This window comes from Toxoplasma gondii, chromosome VIIb (genome assembly GCF_000006565.2).
Source record: "Toxoplasma gondii ME49 chromosome VIIb, whole genome shotgun sequence".
Lineage (NCBI taxonomy): Eukaryota > Apicomplexa > Conoidasida > Eucoccidiorida > Sarcocystidae > Toxoplasma > Toxoplasma gondii.
The window spans coordinates 2194051-2212976 of NC_031475.1; the positions used below are offsets into that span (position 1 = coordinate 2194051).

General features: G+C 51.4%; 3 protein-coding genes across 3 annotated transcripts; 2 read left to right on the top strand and 1 right to left on the bottom strand.

Annotated features, from left to right (window-relative positions):
- Positions 1-851: 851 nt before the first annotated feature.
- On the bottom strand, positions 852-6344 carry TGME49_260510 (ubiquitin thioesterase otubain-like family protein; the record flags this gene model as incomplete). The annotated part of the gene is made up of 9 exons (XM_018781238.1): positions 852-1211; positions 1648-1853; positions 2651-2759; positions 3189-3223; positions 3522-4254; positions 4482-4637; positions 5244-5329; positions 5954-5989; positions 6340-6344. 9 exons carry the CDS (start codon positions 6342-6344, stop codon positions 1096-1098), a joined length of 1482 nt encoding a protein of 493 aa, XP_018637073.1. The 3' UTR covers positions 852-1095.
- On the top strand, positions 6223-10274 carry TGME49_260500 (COPI associated protein, putative). Its single transcript, XM_002365182.1, has 5 exons — positions 6223-6486; positions 7364-7601; positions 7970-8222; positions 8659-8923; positions 9257-10274. Exons 1-5 carry the CDS (start codon positions 6450-6452, stop codon positions 9274-9276), a joined length of 813 nt encoding a protein of 270 aa, XP_002365223.1. The 5' UTR covers positions 6223-6449; the 3' UTR covers positions 9277-10274.
- A 2559-nt stretch (positions 10275-12833) lies between these two features.
- Positions 12834-18301, top strand: TGME49_260490 (hypothetical protein; the record flags this gene model as incomplete). Its single annotated transcript, XM_018781237.1, has 2 exons — positions 12834-13764; positions 14148-18301. 2 exons carry the CDS (start codon positions 12834-12836, stop codon positions 18299-18301), a joined length of 5085 nt encoding a protein of 1694 aa, XP_018637072.1.
- Positions 18302-18926: the final 625 nt, after the last annotated feature.

Consider the following 18926-nt stretch of genomic DNA (forward strand, 5'->3'; position numbering starts at 1 on the left):
ACTGATTATGAATTTCGATGGCATTCAAAGTGCTATTTCTTTTAGCCGTATCTTCTAGCTGCTATATCCTCCAATAGGCCAATGGCTGCGACCGCCGTCGTGAAGCGTCAACTTCGTGTTTGTGATCCGCCAAGTGACTAGCGCAATTTGTGTTGCCCCCCAATGGCGTAACTGTCAACGTGGTGGTGAGCCTCGTTGCACAAACAGCGTCGATAGACTGCGCCGACGAAAACTACCGGAATACAATGCTGGTACGGACGCAGGATCTGCAGTATTGAGTGATCCTCATCGTGTGCATCACCTTTTCACGCACATGGTCTGCTCTGCCCGACCACAGCAGCTAACCACTGTTCTACTAGGGCGACTTAGTCCGCGATCTTACCGCAGCTTGCTTCTGAGAATTCACGATTAGGCACGTTCACATAGGATGAGTGCGGGCCTGTAGAACACCGAAAACGAGATTTCTTGAGACGGACGAAAAGCCTTTTGATGGTGGGTATCCCGGAAGTCGTACGCGTAACAAAACCGTTGCTGAGGGGTCTATGAATGCTTTTCTGGTACACCTGTTTCACTCAGGTCTCGGAGTTATGTGCGCAAACCAGGCATTCTGCGCTCGATTGCTTCGCCGGGTACAACGCATGTAATGAGGGCGTTCGTGACGAAGCGTCGGCCGCTTTCCAACACGCCAACACGGTCAGTGGCTTTCGGGAGCAAATACGTACGTCGTGACCACATTCGCTGAACAACGAGCACTGAGGAAATGTTCGTCACCGTCAAATGAACACAAAGTGAAAACCAACGTAGCCGCGTTTCTCAAGCTAAGTGACGTACGGCCGAAGTAGCCGGGCCGAATAGAAAATAATAAGTTGATGCATTGGAGAGCACCGAGTACGCTGTTGTTTTAGACTAGCATTTAGCACGTAGAGACACTGACAACCATGGCTGCATGTCATCTTCCGCTTTCCACCGTAAGCCACTGCGCAGCATACTTTGCAAAAAGTGATGCAATTGTGAAGACGTTTTGGTCCACATAGTCAAGGTCTACACGTCCTTCACACTGCGTGGCTCGAAACAGTGTTGATACTCGACGGCATCCTACGTGCTCTGGTGAGCACCGGCCTGTCGAGGGGAATAAAAGAAAAAGTCGTAGTGTCCCGGCCGATAAATCAAATGGATCTGGGCGTCGTCCGAGTGCGGGAAAATATGACGAACTGTGAGCAGCATCCACACAGAGCCGCGAGTGGGCAAGCGTCAGAGAACCGTTCAATAACAAAAACGCATGAGAAAGCCGAGCGCTCTCCTCTATCCAATTCCTGAGATAGGAAAGATTTCATCGCGGAAAACGGAGTTACCGCGCAGCTGAATCACAAACCTTCGCGTTTCTCTCGTCTTCTCCTCAAGACGGAAAGGGGATAGATACAGAGATAAATACGCCGATATGCGTATAAATACACAGTCGGGCGTTGCACAATCTGGTCTCGCCGTTTTTTATGGCTCGATGCTTCTTTCACACATAAAAACTGCTCTCCTAGCATACGCGCCACTGTACCGCATCATTTGTGCCCCGATCTCTTGCTGGAGGATGACGGGCTCGACGGTTGGGACGAATCGATGGAAGTGTGCGATTGACATGACGTTGTCGCTTACCTGGCACCTCGCCGGGCGACTGATCGAAATAGACAATCTCTACAGGCATCTGTGTCATCGCTGTCAACGCCATGATTTGAGGCTGCTCAGCTTCCACCCACATCGGATCCACTTCGTGAGAGCAGTAGTCCTCCACCGTTGCGTACGCGGTCAGGAACGGCAAGTACAATTCACTGTTCAACTTAATGTGTGTCGAAGCGAGAAGGCTACACGGAAAGGAACGCATGTGGTAGAACATCAGGAAGACAACAAATGATACGAACGCTACATAACCAGACCTACAGGGTGGTTTCACCAAGCGGCATTCTTGCAGATCAATCGAACAGCCTTCTCAGGTGAACTGAGCAGCCACATTCTGTCTGTGCAGACGCAGAAATAACTGAAAAGAACTACTGTTTCATGCACTGTGTGGCTTCCTTCCGGTGAGGATCATTTCTGATCCAGCTCTAGCTTTCAAATTAACGAGTGAAAAGCAGATGCTGCACATACATCCTGGATGTAACAAAGCACTTGTCCCTGTACGAGCCTTGCTGGATGTCAGCACCAGGCCAATTTTACTCAGGAGAAAACCTGATGATCGGGCATGAATTCTCATGCACAATCAAAAGCACTTCTCCAACAATTTGAATGCAGCCAGTGTAAAACGCGCAGCTTTTGCTTGAAGGCAGCAGGCATCTTCCACTGCGAACGGTTGCACAAGATGCCGCTAGGTGGCGCTCAACAAAAAAAAACTGGGCAGATGTGCCCAGCAGCACAACCAGCGTTCCTGTTTCTTCTCTGCCGCCTTCCGGCCACTTGTTTCTCCATGCTCATTTCTCTCTGATATGTCCATCCCTCACTGTGCCTTATTATGTCTGTATGAGGAAATCGAACACAACGGACAACAGCTTCAAAAAAGACGTGACACCAACTCTGTCTAAACTCGCCCGTTCCCACCCGCCACCTCGGGATACTTCTGATAATCCATATGCGTCTAGGGCGCCTAAACTCCATGAAGCCTTACCGCGCAAAGACAACAATGTAATTGCTGCTGCAGGTATCGTTGAAGATGTCGTCGAGCGTCTGCGTGTTGGCTTCAGGGGATTCCAGCTTCTCCAGGTTCTCCACAGTTTCTGCCACGCAATGTAGCAGAGCGTTCGCAAACCGTCAGTGCTTGGTTCTAAGCCAAGACTCTCTTCCAGGCAAGAAGGAAGGGCATAGTACCCGTCTAGGAGAGCCACCGTCATGTTGGTGAATCGAATGACGGCATCTGCCACTACCCCTGATAAGCTCGTGAGTCACAACAGGGATTCCGAGTATACTGCAGGGACATATCTGCATTTAGATTCGTCAAACGCCGTTTCGGGTGCCCAGCGAGTTTCTCAAACGGGATGGAGACGAGGACTGTGGCCTACTCAAGTCAACAAGTCGTTACTTGAAGCCTCCGTTTCCGAATGCAGTCGATCCAGTTGAGATTTTCACGCGGTCTGCAGACACGCCCCGACTCTATAAGTAAACGGAAATGTATACGCAGAACGGCCAACTCCTTCGCAAACTCCTACCTTCAGCGAAGTCGGCCACAGTCTCTGCGCCAGCGCTGCAGACAACAAGAACCAGGGGGTACAGTTGGCGGTGAGAAAACGCAGCTGCTGAAAACGCGGGAAAAGGGTAAAAAAATGCAAAATTGTTACTTATCCCAGGTGCTGACGCTCTCTTTGAGAAACACGGCATCTGGGTGCTTCGATTTCGTTTCTACATTCACTCGCGCTGAAGCGATTGCCTTTCACGTGCTCTGCATAGGGGAGTCCCAGAAAAAAGACTCACATTCACGACCAAGAGTTGAGGCTCCTGTATGCCTATCGGAACAGATATCCATGAAAGTAAGGCCAACGTACTTGACTTCCTGTACTTTGGGCAGCAATTCGTCGTTGATGCGTTTAATGAAGCTTTTGATTTTCTCGCGTTGACGGAGAAAGCAGAGGAAGACGCCGTACATGTACGCGCGGTAAAAGCAGCATCCGTCCTTGCGTACTCTTCTCATGGTCCATGTGCCCTCAGCTCCGTGCAGAGCATCCTCGTGAGAATGTCCGGCTTCCCTCTCGTTCTCTTCTGCGCCTTGAGCTCTGTCTTCTGTTGGACTCGGGCTGCAGCAGGCATCCCTTCTCTGCTGTTGTTCCTTGACGAACGTCCGCGCCTTGGCACAGAGCGCAGGGTTCCCTTCGAAATCCCGACACAAACAGTCCAGACTCTCCACTTTCCCTACAAGTGGCTGGCTCTCGATTTCCTGCTGCCATTCTGGCAACGAATTCCCTTCATTCTCTTGAGGTGTCCGTGGTGCTTCTGCCATCGGCCCTGCAGAGGTGTTAGGGTCTGCAACAGGTTCGACCCCTCCGTTTGAATCCGCCATGTTCAATTTGTTCACAAGGAAGGCGAGAGTAAACTGTTCGATAAACACGCTTTTTCCCCCGTTAGACACGATTTCGGCCAGAAGAAGCAAGGAGGGAAGGTGGCAAGGCAAAGCACCACGAGAAGAAAAAGGGAAGTGAACGGCAGATGGACGCCAGTGCCGAAGCAGGAGGCCGCCACGCGAAATTTCGAGATACTTCGCAGCATACAATTCGTGCCCGTCTAGATAAATACAAGGATGTCGTGAGACAGACGATCAAAGGAGGTGTGGCTGAGCACGGCAGCCATGTCGGTCGAGGGGCTCTAGGCACACACAGTAATGAAGTTAGTGAGTTTCTATGTTTCACGATAAACACCTGCCTAAAAGAGGAGAAAACAAACAAAAGACGCACAGAACAGAGGGGACGCATGCAGAGAAAGAAGGTAAAAATGCTCTCGAGCACACCTACATGAGGAGGCGAGAACGCAGCGGAGCTCCGGTGACCCTCGGCCGAAGATGTTCCAGACGGAAAAACCGACAGGTCGCACCCGCAGTGAATACGGGCGTTGTTGCCCACGTTTATGTTGGAGGTTTTTTTGGTGTGCAACGAAATCACTGGATACAGCTGCACGGAACACAAAGCAACGCAGAAAGGACGGTAGAAGAGTTTTGAGTGCATGCGCTTTTGAAGGCGAGGTGTCGTTGTAGTAATTCCAGTACCAGGGTGAAGCAGCCGGCTCCATACTAAAAGACCTGACACAAACAGAGGTGTGGACCGTAAATGGTACCCTTTTCTTGTTCTGATGGGGTTTCATCGCAGAATCAAAAGTCAAACGACGGAAGCTCAATCCCTGCCTGGATGGAAGCGGCGCGCGGCTCTCCCTATGCTGGAATACAGCCACGAGTGAGATCCTTCGGCGAAAATCCGCCCATATCTAACTGAAAGGCAAACAAATTCCCTACGAAAAGCCCAACGTGTTAGCACTAGAGTCGCTTCGGATGGCAGCCTGAAATCCCGAACCAGTCTCGTTACAGACAACTGTTGCATCTATTGGAAGGTTGAACCGGCGGACAAGACGCAGTTTATGGCAACACACCCCAAGAAGCCCGAACGTCTTGAAATGCGAACGACACAAACACACCGACGAGATACGCTGCCTTAATGAGAGATGCTAGGTATAGCACCTTTTTGTACGACGGAATGATACTGGTACTAAGCATGCTCGCTCACTTTTCGTATGTATCAGAGTCAGTTTACCACTAGAACCCCCAGGCTTTCTCCCCGGTTTCTTGGCGGGCCTTTCATCTTTTAGGGACCTGTAAAGGACATGGTAGTGACTCGGTTGCTTAGGAGGAAGCTTGTGTCAAGACATAATTTTCTCGTTCGTCAATCTTATTCGTTTCCGAACATCGCAAAGGCATTCTACGGTGTTGCACCTCGTCCTTAGAGGTACTCATTATACTGTGGTACTATGTGCTCAGCACGGTGAGGGAACAGCGGTTGCCGATAAGGTGCATTTTGGCCGAGAAACAATCTAGAAAATGTAAATATAAGCAACGGCAGAGATTTCATTCCATCTGCGCTAGACGTGTGGAGCGCCTCCATCAGTTTCATCCTCCAGCAAGTTGCCAGTTGCGCCACGTGGAAGTACGAGTAGTGCCACGGGTACACGGGATAGCAGACGCCAAATGTTTTACACATTTATTGTTAAATGCGACTACGCACATGCAGACATACATGTATGCATGCATGGATGTGAAAACGCTGTGAGTGGCGGTCAAATATTTTCATTCACGACTAAATATGCTCACAGTTTGTCTCCCAGTTACTCGGTCACCTCTCTGAACTACGATTCACCGGCGCTTCTGCTTGTCTCGTAGCCTACACCGGCGCACCAACTCGCCCGCTTAGACTCTCTCTGGAAGTGAAACAGAAATTACCAGAAAAAAGTGAAGGAAACCGCGCTTATATGTGCCCTCCTTTATGCGGCTGGTGGCTCCGTTGTTGTGTTAAACTTTTTCAAACAAAAGGTCACGACATCAAAATCAGGGACTGAACAGCGGTGGCCGCGCGCGGTCACCGGGGACAGCGGTCACTACTTTCATCCACGACAACCTTTTGTATCTCAGCGAAAAGACTCTGCCCGCGCGCCACCCCGTATATCGCGGTGTCCTGATAAGCAGCAGGAAGGCCGCGATGTTTCTCTGTGTGTATTTGGTCGGCGCGTCTGTTCCTCAACTTTTCATCCAAGTTTTCTTCTCTTTCCCTTTTCTGTGTCTCTTGTAAACACTTTCCCTCGAAAACATTAGGGGGAAAGTTTTCGCACGTCATTTTCCGGTCACTCGTTCTGCTGGTCGAGGATCGTCGCGACCGCTTGCTCTCTTTACTGTGCCGGCGCTTACTCACCTGGTGTTTTTCAAACATCTTTTAGGCACAATGTACGCAGACGCGCCAATCGCGGGACACCCAACAGGTAAGAAAGGCGATCTTTTCTCAGGCTGTCTGTTACCTCTTGCGCAGTAAATTCCATCAGCCTTCCATACCCGTCGTGGTCTCCTGTATTGAGGTGTACGTACATCCGAGACATTCGCTCCTTTCTTGAAGACCCTACTGGTAACTGACGACGGGGGCGGACGGGGGCTGTCCCTTTTTATACAACAGCATGGAAGTGAAGTGGATAGTCTTCATCACGGATGCTCTGTTCTTAGTTCTTTTGGATACGCGAAAGCTGGGAACTGTATCACGAAACGTTTTTTTTTCTGTCACGATCCAGTCTATCGTGGCTTAGGAAACGCTGTGGTGCTTCGTTCGTGGCGGTACCTTTACCTCTCCAGAACGGTCACTGCTGAGGCCCTCCAAAGGCGCAGCTCTATAACTAATCGTGTTGGCAAAGGCTACAAACGGATAATGTGAAAATCATATTTTGGCCGTCCTGAGCATTCTCTCATCTGCGCACGCAGGGTTCGCGCCGTGCTGGGATGCGAACTCACCAGTATCTGTATGCGCGAGTTACGCCCTCATTATGCAAGTTCAGTTGTTTCTTGCGTTTTTTTATTTTGGTAAATCTGTGTGTATCTGTGCACGTTGTTGTAATCAAAGGCTCACTTGTATACTGTCATGGATGATCTCCCGGGTGGGTTGCTGCTCATCCACCATGCTGCGCCCTAAAAATTGTTTCGGCCACATAACATCTTAATCAGGGTAGAAGTAAGATGTAGTACTTGGGTTTCGAATGTTGGCATACAATTTTAGTGGCTGTCACATAGTGACAATATTCAATTCGTTTCTCTAGTTCCATATCACGTGTGAGCCTTTATGCCGTTTGTGTGTGTGTGTGTGTTGTTCCGCAGAGGCACTGGTCGGTGGACAAAATGGCTACCCTGCCATTCCCACGTCAGCTGCCCACATTGCTGAGCAAATGGAGAGTGGTGGTGCGCGCGTCGAGGAAACGCTCGTGCGTCTGAACTGCAAGTACCAAACTCTCTTTTTCTGTGCGGGCATGGCTGCTGTCACAGCTGGAGTCATCGGCGGCCTCACATCCCTTTTGACTCTGCAGCTTGCCTGTCTGGTCAACTCCACCTTCCTCCTGTATGTCAAATGATGCAGACCCGAAAAAAAAATCGACAGACAGTCAACCTTAAAAGTTTCACAGAGTTTTTGTGAGCCTATGTTCACTATGTCTCAGTATCTGTTAACCCTGGACTCTGGTCGCTCGTTCAGAAAGAAAACTCGTGAATATGTGGATTTTGTTTTGGGCTAGCCACACCAGCGTACATTAATGATTACACAAGCAGTCCTTTACGGTCGTATATGTTTACATACGCTTTTATCGCTTTGTTTGCTTACGTTCGGGGGTACTGATTGTACACAGAACGAAACGGGTTCCCCGGATGTCATCACCGAACGTAATGTGTATGCTATTTCGAAATTGTGGCATGTGCCATTTGTGTTCGCAGCGTCTTCGGTTTTGTCATGATGCTTCTAGATGTTCCTGGAGCGCCTCGATGGGCAGGACGGTACCGATCGTCTATCCGCAAATATTTCCGCTTCCTCACTCGCCTCACTGGCAAGGCTTTGTGGCTCTTGTTCTTGGGGAGCATGACTGCTGTCACCTTGTGGCCGTCGAATCGCCAGGCCCACGCTCTGCTCTTCTTTACCATCTGCCTCAGTTTCTTCGTCTCTTCGGTCGCTATTGTTGGTTTGCTCATTGTAAGTCTGCAGTTACGACGGGTTCCCATACTGGGAACACTGTGTCTGTCCAGCTGGCAGCCGTCAAGGCTTGGATCGAGGCGCCGGTGTAGAATTTTGCGAAGTGTTCGTTGGGGGTTGACACGCAGCGCGTCTTTCCGTCTGTGGCGGCTGAATTAAACGTTCTTTTTGTGCAAAACTCGGAAGCCAGTCGCGTACTGTCGAGTGGTTCATTCATTTTGCCGAGCACCCACAACTTGTGAGTCCGCGCGAGCACCGATCCAGGGACGGTGTGCTGCACACGCGCTGTCCACGACTGCCTTTGCAAGGAGATGAGATGCACCTCACGGTCATGTCAAAAAACAGCGTTTCTTTCACATGAGCTCGCTGAGATCAGCGAGATTTTTCGTGTTCCCGCTGACGTCTGCCCGTGATGTGGAGCTGTCTTGGTATCCAGGCCATCAGGAAGTCCCTGCGACTGGAGAAAGTTCGCAAGGCTATTTTGATGAGCTGCAAGGGAGCCTACATCGACGTGTACCGCAAGTATGCCATGACCGACCCCCAGCACGGCATGCAGTTCGAGGAGTTCAACCGCCTGTGCGCAGATGTGACTGGTGGACGCCTCCAGTTCGACATCACTGATCTGGGCATCATCTACAACGCTCTTGACGACCACCAGAAGTCGGCAATCAACGAGCGCGAGTTTTCCGAATGGATGACAGGTGAACTGGAGGAATAGAACAAACCATTCGTCTCAGAGTCGATTTTGTCCGTTTTATTCGTGTCTGTGCGTCGCTGACTGGGAGTTTACTTTTATATATCTGTATCAACATGTAGTTACTCTCAGTACATGGTTATGTATAGACGAAGTTGCCGGTCCAGTTCGGCATCTGGTGACGGGAAAAAAAGGGTTTAGGGTATCTTGTGTCGTAGGAGACTTACCTTTGTGTTTTTGGTGTCGCAGTCGTAGCGGAGGACTCCGGTGGCTTGCTCTATAAGAGAAGACGTGGAATGGGTTCTCTCCTTTTGTCGTTTGTGTCTCTGCTAATATGCAGGTTCCATGACTTACCTGTAAGGTGCCGCTTCATGGGGTCAACGGCAGCATGAAGCAATCGAATCCCCTCGAGCTTGATGCCAGGAAGCGGAGCGGCTGGGGTTTGCATCTCGGAGTTCTCTGGTCACTGACCGCTGCGCCTTGATTCAAAAGAAATCTGCCTAGCACTCGGTGCCAGGCGGGTGTGTAGACATGCTCATATGCGTACACGACCTGACTTGGCGAACCTGTAGAATCATTTTTTGCTAGTGAAGACAGTCGTGGAGTATCGTTCACCAGAGGGCTGAAGAAGGGTGTGAATGTTCGGCCCTGTCTGTTCTCGCGGTTTATGCGCGTGATTCTGATGCCGTTTTCTCAAGCGTATTAACCAGAAAGAAGAACCAAGGCGTCCCACTTCGGTGCCTCCTTTTCAGTTCGAGAAACCATACAGAAACGAGCCGCTCGTGACCCGTTCATCTGTGTAGCAAAAGGCTTCCACCCCCGTTCTTTCTTTGTTTCACTTCACGAAACTTTCAACTGGCTGTGTTTCCTTCGAATTTCTCTCCGGAAGGAGAAATAGAATTGGTTTCCTGTTTGAAGGGTCTCTCGCTGTTGCAAACGGCAAAGCACAGACGTGTCGCGCATGCGCGTCTGGATCTGCGCAGCTGAGTGGTGGAGGCCTTTTGTTTGTGTCTTCACTTTGTTCTCTCTTTGTCCTTCCTAGCCGAGACAGAAAAAGCTTGAAAGGCCACGGTTTTGTCGGCAGTATCAAACGCTATGGCTGCTACACATGCTATGCGCTTGCATAGGTGTGCTCACGCACCTATGGAGATATGCGTGTATCTATGTACGTCACGTATGTGCAGTATGCTGCTCAATGATGAGGCAGTCGGTTAGTCTCTTTTTTCGTTCTTTCCTTGTCCGTCATGGATACTCCCGTTTAAAAGACCGGTGGAAAAAACACTGATCTCGTAAGTGGTCGTGCTGCCTCCTGGACGATTGGCGCCTTTCCTTTAATTTAAATCGTCAATGTTTCCCGGAAGAGCCTCACCATTCTGGTTCGTAGCCTCATACAGATGAGGATGGTTGCTCCAGACGCACTCGGTCTACATGCGATGCGGCGGATCGAACCCATTCGCAAAACATGGTAACGGACATTGATAGGCACCTCGGATTTTCAGTTCTTGCAAGTATACATTGGATCGAAAAGTCGAGTGGTGATGTATAACCGCTTTACAATTGCCTCTTGCTGAAATGGTTTAGCACATCTTCATACCTACCGACTTTAAGCGAGGCCGTTGAAAGAGATGGAGAGAAATTTTCTACACATCTGGTGCAACTTGCAGCCACAGTCTACCGAAAAGTCCCGACTATAAGACTTGAACGTAAAATGGGGCTTTACAGATTTCATAACAGAAAGAACAGCTGGCTGCTCGAGTTTGTGTGCCCTAGCATCGCCACCCTGGTTTTACGGTTGAAGAAAAGCATATTGTGGGCAAGCGGCAGTCATGAATACCTCTTGTACAGTCCATTCAGTTTTGTAGAGTCCTGTTGTCTAGGTTAAATCGGTACATGCAACTCCGAAAGGAAGGATTCAGTACGAATATGACAAACTCAAATTGAAGCACGAGAAGTGACTGACATTTACTCATTATATCAGTTGAAGTTTTCCTTCGCGGTATAGCGGCAGTCTCACTCGACCACGGGAGATCAGCGGATGTGGTTTTCTAGGTTGCATGCTTATATAGTGAAATACAGACGCAAAATGCAGCGGCAAAACTCTATCATATCTATGAAGGACGAAGGGGATGAAACTCCTTCCCGTGTCCAGAGGGCTAATGGTGCGTTGTTTTTTGTGACAACCCCCAGAGGTCTATCTAACAAGGACGTTGGGCGATACACACAGAACAACGCATCGAGAACAGGAGCCGAGCAAGGAAATTCGTGACATTTTCACGCGACCGTTAATTGGAAATGCAGTCACTGGAGTTATGTGCTAATTCTGTTGCGAAGGAAAAGGCTTTTTTATCTGGAATAATGTGACCGCGGGGGGCGGAGAAGGGGGGGGCGCGCGGATGTTAAACTATGTCGGGCATACTGAGCTGACTCACAGAGAGCAACAATGAATAGCAAACTCGTAGGCGAAAGACATTTATGGATGCAAAAGTTGAGAGCTTTTAAAGGACAGAAAAGCAAGTGTCATTTAACCCCATGTGCTACGTCTAGCAGGTGCATGGGGACATCAAGGATCCAAGGGAGGCAGAGCACCGGTGTCCCTGTGCGGACACCGAATTGTAATTTTGCGGAAGAAAGGACGTGAGACTTTCACTCTTCCTGGTCTCCAACATGGAGGCCATGGCGGTTGCAGGGGAATAGAACCCGCCAAGGCGAACTTTTTTTTCCCTCTCTAACGCCGTTGGCCGAAACCCGATGAGGCCTCTTAGCTACAGCGTCCTCATACGGAACTCACTAGTCGCCTCGGCTCTCCGCTGATTTTAACCTGTTTTGTGAATCTCTGGGGAGAAGAATCTCCAATTGCATTGGACAGGCTCCACGGCCTCCTAATGACGAAGAGCGCACCTTTTCTCGTTAGTTAACTGTGGATGGAGCTGCTACGAGCTCTCGAGACACGCGGACCCGCCTGCTTTTCTCAAGGAGCGCGTTGTCTTGTTCCGGCTTTCCGGAACCGCATCAAGAAGCCCCTACCTTCGAAAGTCAATTGCAGTAGCTGTTTTATTTTTCCAAAGGAGCTCTTTTTTCCACCCTGGATCCCCGTTGTTACACTTCCAGTTCCCGTGCCACAAACACGAGTCCCAGTGGGAATGACTACTAGCCCAGTGTCGAGTAGACAGGGCAACATTTCCGAATCCACTGCATTACCCCGGCAGTTTTTTCGCTCTTTCAGTCGACTTCTACGTTCAAGAGAGGTTTAACTCAGTGCCAATGACACAGAGGAGTGTAGACGAAAAAGTGCTGTCCGTCACACTGAGGCTACCCATTTGAACCCGTGTTCCCGGCGTCGTCTGGTTATAGGTAAATCGGGACAGTTGAAAGTCGAGCGATGACGTTTTTGCAAGAGCCGTTCCCTGTTTTCTTCGATTTGCTTGCACAGCTCGCGAAACGTTGGCGAAAATGATTTACATCCACACTAAAATAGCAGACGATCTCAGTTTTTTTAGTCGTTCGAGCTTTTTAATCGTCGGTGCTGCCCCGAGTGACAGACTGATGAATCAGCGCGACTCTCTTTAGGGGACCGCGAAGCATATGCCTATACGTCTTCACTTTTTTCGCATTATGTTCTGCGCCTTTTACTGTTTAAGGCGCGTGCTTGTGTCCGAATGCGTGCTGTGCATTGCGAAATCTGCGGGTTCTTTACACTTATCTTTTCCCGCCCGAATTTGTGTCTAAACTTTAAATCGACGGAGCTCACGAGGCAGTCATGACACGGTCGCGGATGGACGACAAACAGATCACAACTGAGAAGGGAAATAAGAGACAGAGCCTGCAGGCTTCTTTGGAAGCAAACTGTGAGTCCTCTCGTCACATCAACTTCTGAAAATTGTGTTCGTGGAATGCAGAGGAGTGTAAAAATTTGAAAAATGAGTGCTTCCGTAGACATTGTGAATGGGAACAGGACTTATGCCCCGCCACACGGGGAAGAGGGAAATAGGCAGACAGCTAGGTCCTACCCTGGAGCCCCTGTGACTGACTCCTGTGGTCACGAACATGCAGCCAAGCGCACCTCGTCGTCTCTGGCTAATACTCCCGTTACCTGCGTCAACGAGGTCTTACCGCAAGTAAGTCAAGAGGACGAGCAACTGACTCTGCCTCTCGCTCTTTCCCAGACAATTGACTGTCTTGCGGAGGTCCCTGGAGAGCCTGCCCTCGCCGCGGATGCTTCTCCCTCCCAGCACGCCTGCGGTGAGATGGCGAGAGAGGAGAAGCTGGACAACCTGGAAACGTCTGGGGATAATTGCGTGAGAAGGGTCGGAGACAATGGAGAAGTGTGCCTCAAGTCTTGCTGTCAGGAAGGGGAAGGCAGCATAGGAATGTCTTTCGCAGGATCGGACAGAGACCCAGACGAAAGCGCGCGAGCGTCTGCGCCAGCTTGCTGTGGGAGAAGGTGGAACAAAGCACCAAACGAAATGCGGACACATGAAGGATGTGTCCTGTCGCTGTATATTAGATCAACAGGAGGGAGACGGGACCAAAGCGCTGCCAGGATGGACGCGGCCTCCTGCCGCGAGGAACCCTCACGCTGTGAGCATGCGGCGAATGGCGGGGACGCCTCAAATCTCAACCACCCGCAGGAGCCACCTTTTTCTTCTCTTCACCTCTCTCACTTGCAAGATCCCGTTTTTGAAAGCGGGAGGAGCTGCCCGCCTCTAGCGACGGTCGACGGCAGCTTGAAGTTTGACCGGGTGCGCCTCGATCCTGGACTGAGAACGCTGCTGGAGGACAGCGGCGAAGGTTTCGACGACGACGAGATTGTAGAGTCGTCCGCCATGAAGCGAGGAAATTCGTGGCCATGTAAGTCAAGCAGCCATATAAGTTGTGAACACTTAAAAATTTCACGGATATACACAGACAAAGCCCTGCTTCTGGTAGCTGGACGGAAAGGATTTTTTTCGGATGAGTCAGCTTCGCCAGTCGTGGGTTTATGAAGGCATCCTTCGACACAAAAATATTTTATCAGCGCGCATTTTTATCCTTCTCAACATCTATATCAATACACATACTCGAGTACACACGCGTGCGTGTGCATGCATGACAATCCGATGAGAAATTCATTGTATTTGTCTGAAGACACTCGCATGCAGACCGTCTGAAAGAACAGTTCTCCAATTTCTTGAGTGATGCGTATATTTCTGCTGGACGCACCTTCTGGCCCTCCTATGGACTGATCTCTCCAGACTTTTGGGTGCGGCGTCACCTTCTCCTTGAACGCCGATCCCTCCTGTACTTCTCGTTTCCGCCTTCCCCGTGTGCACCTCCACGCGGTTTTCTGCCTCTCCACGCCCACACGCGTGTCTTGGTTCTTCCGGAGCGGATATCGCTGTACGGGCGGACAAACGCCTATCTTCTCGCGGTGTTCAATCCTTCTCCTTCTACGGCTCTTCTGCCGCCCATCCCCTCTTCGAAGGCCTCGCTCCTGTCGACTCTGGTGGCTTTCCTCCCCACAGCAGCTGCGGCCCTTTCCGTGGTGGGATCCAATGTGTCTCCGTCGCCGTGTCGGGCGCCATCGTTCCTTTCGGGCACCTCGTCCTTCTCGCTTCCACCTCAGTGGCGGCTGCATCGAGGGCATCGCACGAAGCATCCTAAGTCGCCTTCTTTCCGGCGCCTGTCTACGTCCTCTGGCGCGCGCAGCCCTTCCGTGGCTCCTGTGCCTTGGTCTCCGATAAACCCCATCCTAGCAATCAAGGTGCCGACGCTCAGCGCTTCGCAGCTGCCGCTGCTGTCTTCTGCATCCAACACAGGTGCCTCGAGCGACTGCAGCCTCGACGTCTCTCTGCGGTCATCGCCAGACACACGGACACATGCTGTCTCTTCCCTGTCTCCTCCCGTGGTGATTTGCTCGCCTGATTCCTTCTCGGCAACGTTTGACAACGCTGAGCAGCCCAAGTTTCTCTTCGATTTCGGGGACCCCGGTACCTACTGCCGATTCTGTCGCTCTCTCGCGCTGACCATTCGTCGCGTTCAGAGACAGGCGGACGCAAAGAATACCGTCAACCTCTCGCAGAGGCTCTCTCAGGGAGCTGGGGCTTCTCCCCGCCACTGGGAGTCGGACTCGCCGGGACGCTCGAAAGCCCCTTCACAGAGCAAAAACGCATCATCTTCCTGCTCTTCCTGCCTGCATCTCTCAGAGAGAGTAAGCGGAGAGGCGGTACCGTCAAGGCGGGACGAAGAGCCAGAGAATGCGACGCACATACACAACCGTCTGTCGTATGTCGCTGCGCCACCAGGGGTCTGCCGCTCCCCTGTCTTCTATCCGTCGAGGTGCCCGTCGACTCACAAAAGAACTCCAGCGACGGCGGCAACTGTAAGAGCCGGCTCCAGTGAGTTTCAGTCTTCTCCCGGCTTATATTCGTTGTCTGAGAGTCCATCGTGGAATAGGGACGAAGCCACGCACCCCGCTGCGTGTAGAACGCGTTTCTTGGAGCCTGCCAGCTGCGCGACGGATCTGGACAGCCGACCATGCCTGGCCATTCTTCCTCGCTGGGACACTGTCCCCCTTGGTGGCACACCAGCTCACCACTGTCGATGTCAGGTCTGTATGTACAGTGATTCGAAACCAGAGGAGGGTTGTCAGCGTGCTCAGGCTCCGTGTTTGTCCTCGTCTTCGTGCTGCCCTCGAGAGCTAGATGCGTGCAGGGCGAGGGGATGCTTTCTAGGTCCACAGGGGCCTCCTGACGGGGAGCCCATCTCTTTATCAAACACGAGAGAAGTTCTTCCTCGTTTCAACTCGGGCTTCTCTGCGGGATCGTCGCGGGTCCCTGTGGAGAAAGGCGAATTTTTTCCAGGGAGTACAAGTCCTTGTACGTGGGGGTATGCCGAGTCTGAGCAGCTCGAGCCCCGTGCTGACGTTGTTGAGGCCTTATCTTCTCTCCTCGACTGTCTGAAGTCGAAAAAGCGCCGCGAGCAGAGGGAACTTAGGGGTCGACCGGTGAGACAAGAAGGAAGAGGGCAGGGCGGGTATTTTCCACTGCACAGCGCGGAAGGAGGCGTTTTGTGTGCTGCTCATCAAAACCGAGTCTTTGAGCAAGGCCAAGTTGCCATGACTCCGCAACCATTTGTGCCCGCAGCAGGGCCAGTTATGCCTGTTTCTCCCTCGCAAGAACCTCAATTCTGTGGATGCCTCCCAAGTAGGGATGAGTTCGTGGAGCCCGTTGGCGATTCAACTCACCTAGCTTCTGGTGGCGACGCAGAGCCACTCCGCAGGGAGGTTGTGCGAGGCTCGGACGGAGATTGTCGCTGTTGCAAAAGTGAGGAAATTGTGGACCGTGGAGGGGACGAGATACACGGTGGTACCGGTTCGGAGCAGCGGTCTCAGACGGAATCCACAGAGACAATCCGATCGCTCAGCCACACTATGAACAAGTTACTGCATGCACTGGAGGAGTTCTCGCCTCATGCATCTCCTCAGTGGACTGGAGAAAAATCATCAAAAAGGGAGCTTTCTCAACGGCCAGGAGGCACTTTTCCCAGCAACAACACGACCACTACTTCACCTTCCCGAGAGGGCAAAGCCCAACGCGTGTTCGGTGCTGCCTTGTGTCCGACGGATCCATGGTTACGTTCTCGCAGGGAAAGCGACGGGGGCCACTCTCTGAACATCGCGGACCAGACAACGTCAGAGTACGGCTCGTACGGTTCTTCGAGGCCGAGCACCTCCCGACCTCGTGATGCTGGGCGGATGAGTTCCTTCGGCAAAGAAAACAAAGGCATACACAACGAAGAAGACTGTCAGGGTCTGCACACAGTGTCCCCGGACACCACGGAGCCGTACTTCGGCGGAGACGAGACCACTCGCGCATTTTCCGCGAGCAGAGGGGAGTTTGATATCGACGGGACTGCCGAAGACGGAACTTCTGCAGCGAAAGACCTGCTGCTCGTGCAGCAGCAGGATCAACTCGAGCGGCTTCAGTCGGTGGTAGATTTCCTTCTGCGACAGCAAGAACTACAGCTCGCTGAAGGGCGACAGAAAGACGAGGCGGCCCTTCGGGAAGAGTGGGAAGAACAACAGAGACAGTGGGAGGTGGAGAGGCGCCTGAGATTGCATGCAAGCCCTTGCCACATGGACGGAGGGCGTAAATCTCTCGGGACTCCAGGTTGTCCCGCTCCGCAAAACGCTCAACTACCCGCGGCGGATACTTTGACTTGTTATGAGTCTGCCGGGGAAAAGTTTGATGGGATTGCTAAGCCAGGAAACTCTATGGGCTTGCAGGGAGGTGGGTCGGTGTGTTTTGCCGTGGAGAACGGCCTGTCACCTTCTGCGTATACAGCACAAGGGGGAGGAGCCGAAGACACTGCATGCTGTCTTGCCGCTTCGTCTGTTCCACTAAGGTCGCCTCCTTGCTTCCCGCTTTCTGGTGGTGATCACGTGGCAAGCCAAGAGGGGACGAGGGGCATAATGTATGAAGAGAAGGACAGGTCACCTTCATGTGAGGGTGAGACGATGGTAGACTCATATGTGAGCCCTGTCATACGAGCTTCACAAATGACTGAGAACGAGGAAATTTTGTCGGCAGAGAAGAGTGTGTTGCACGAAAGGATTTATAGTCAACCTGACGTGGGCCCTCCGAATTTTCCAGAGAAAAGAGTGGAACAGCCGCTTTTTTTCAGCATCTCGACACCGCGATTCCGTCTCGACACGTGTGATGACGACGAGGATCTGCCACAGACAACACCTACTGGTTATCGAGTGCATTACAGTTTGGGAGGTCGGGGTTGCAAAGAAGGCAGGGCATGCTGTACAAGCGATCAAGGCAGACACGATCCCGTTTCCCCAGCGAGCGCAGTAAAGAGACCAGACTTCAATCTTGGACTAGCTCCAGCTCTGGCTGCTCTGCCCGGCACGAGCATCCACCAGCCCGGTGAGGAGACAGATTACGTCGAGGAGACAGTTCAGATGCATGACAAAGGGCCAAAGGTTGGACAAGTCAAAGACAATCACGAATCGCATTGCGTTTGGGGTGAGGAGACTTCATTTGAGGGGACGGGAAAAGGGTTCCAGGAGGCGAACGAAACAGGCAGTGAAGAGGACGTCAACAGCGGGCGGAAGGACGCTCTGATGCCAGCAGGAGATGAAAAAGGCAAAGAGATACGCAATCAGCTTTCGTTTCCATCCGCTTCGGCAGCACACGCCTGGGCGCGTTTGCAGGTATCCATAGAACAAGAGGAAAAGAGAGACTGTGTGCACACGACCAGCGATGCAGGCAGTGGCGTGTCACCGACGTCGGCCGCCGAAAGAGACGGAGAGGTTGAAATATGGAGCAGTTTCCCATCAGAAAAAGATGTCCAGAAACAGCACACGAAGATGTCGAAGAAGGAACTGGTAAAAACCTAGGACTTAACTGTCCAGATCACCTCGTGGACGGAGAATGCCAATGGGAGAGGCATTTGTACGTTACAAGGCGATTCAAAAAGGAAACTCTCTGCACATTTCCGACAACGGGGTGCAGGAGAAACGCAAGCGGGAAGACATGGGAAGAGAACTTCATATTTTTGAGTTACGTATACGTACGGTGTAGGGAGGTCCGTGAAGCAAAATCAGCCTACAAAGGACCGACAGAGCCTTCACGTTTCTCTGCTTGTATCCTCCCGGCGATTCGTATAAATATGTATGTGTACACAAACACGGAATTTTCAGTGCATTCTGCTTGAATAAAACCTTTGTCCACTCGAGCAGCAAAGACCACGACGAATATTTTTTTCCAGTTTCTCGTATGCCTTCTGGATACTCACTATTAAATGTAACACGCGCGTGTCATGTAGAAACTGTGATGCTGAAGATACCGGCAATATTAGTGGAGGCTTATCGGCCCTCAAAAATTTTATATATCTTCCAAGAATAAAGAATTAGGGAAGATAAAATTGAGGTGACTTTTGTAGACATCTCTGCTATGTCGCAGCGGGAGCCACTACTGTAGGGGTTTTCTATCGGTTGCAACGCAAGGTACCGTCAAATGACC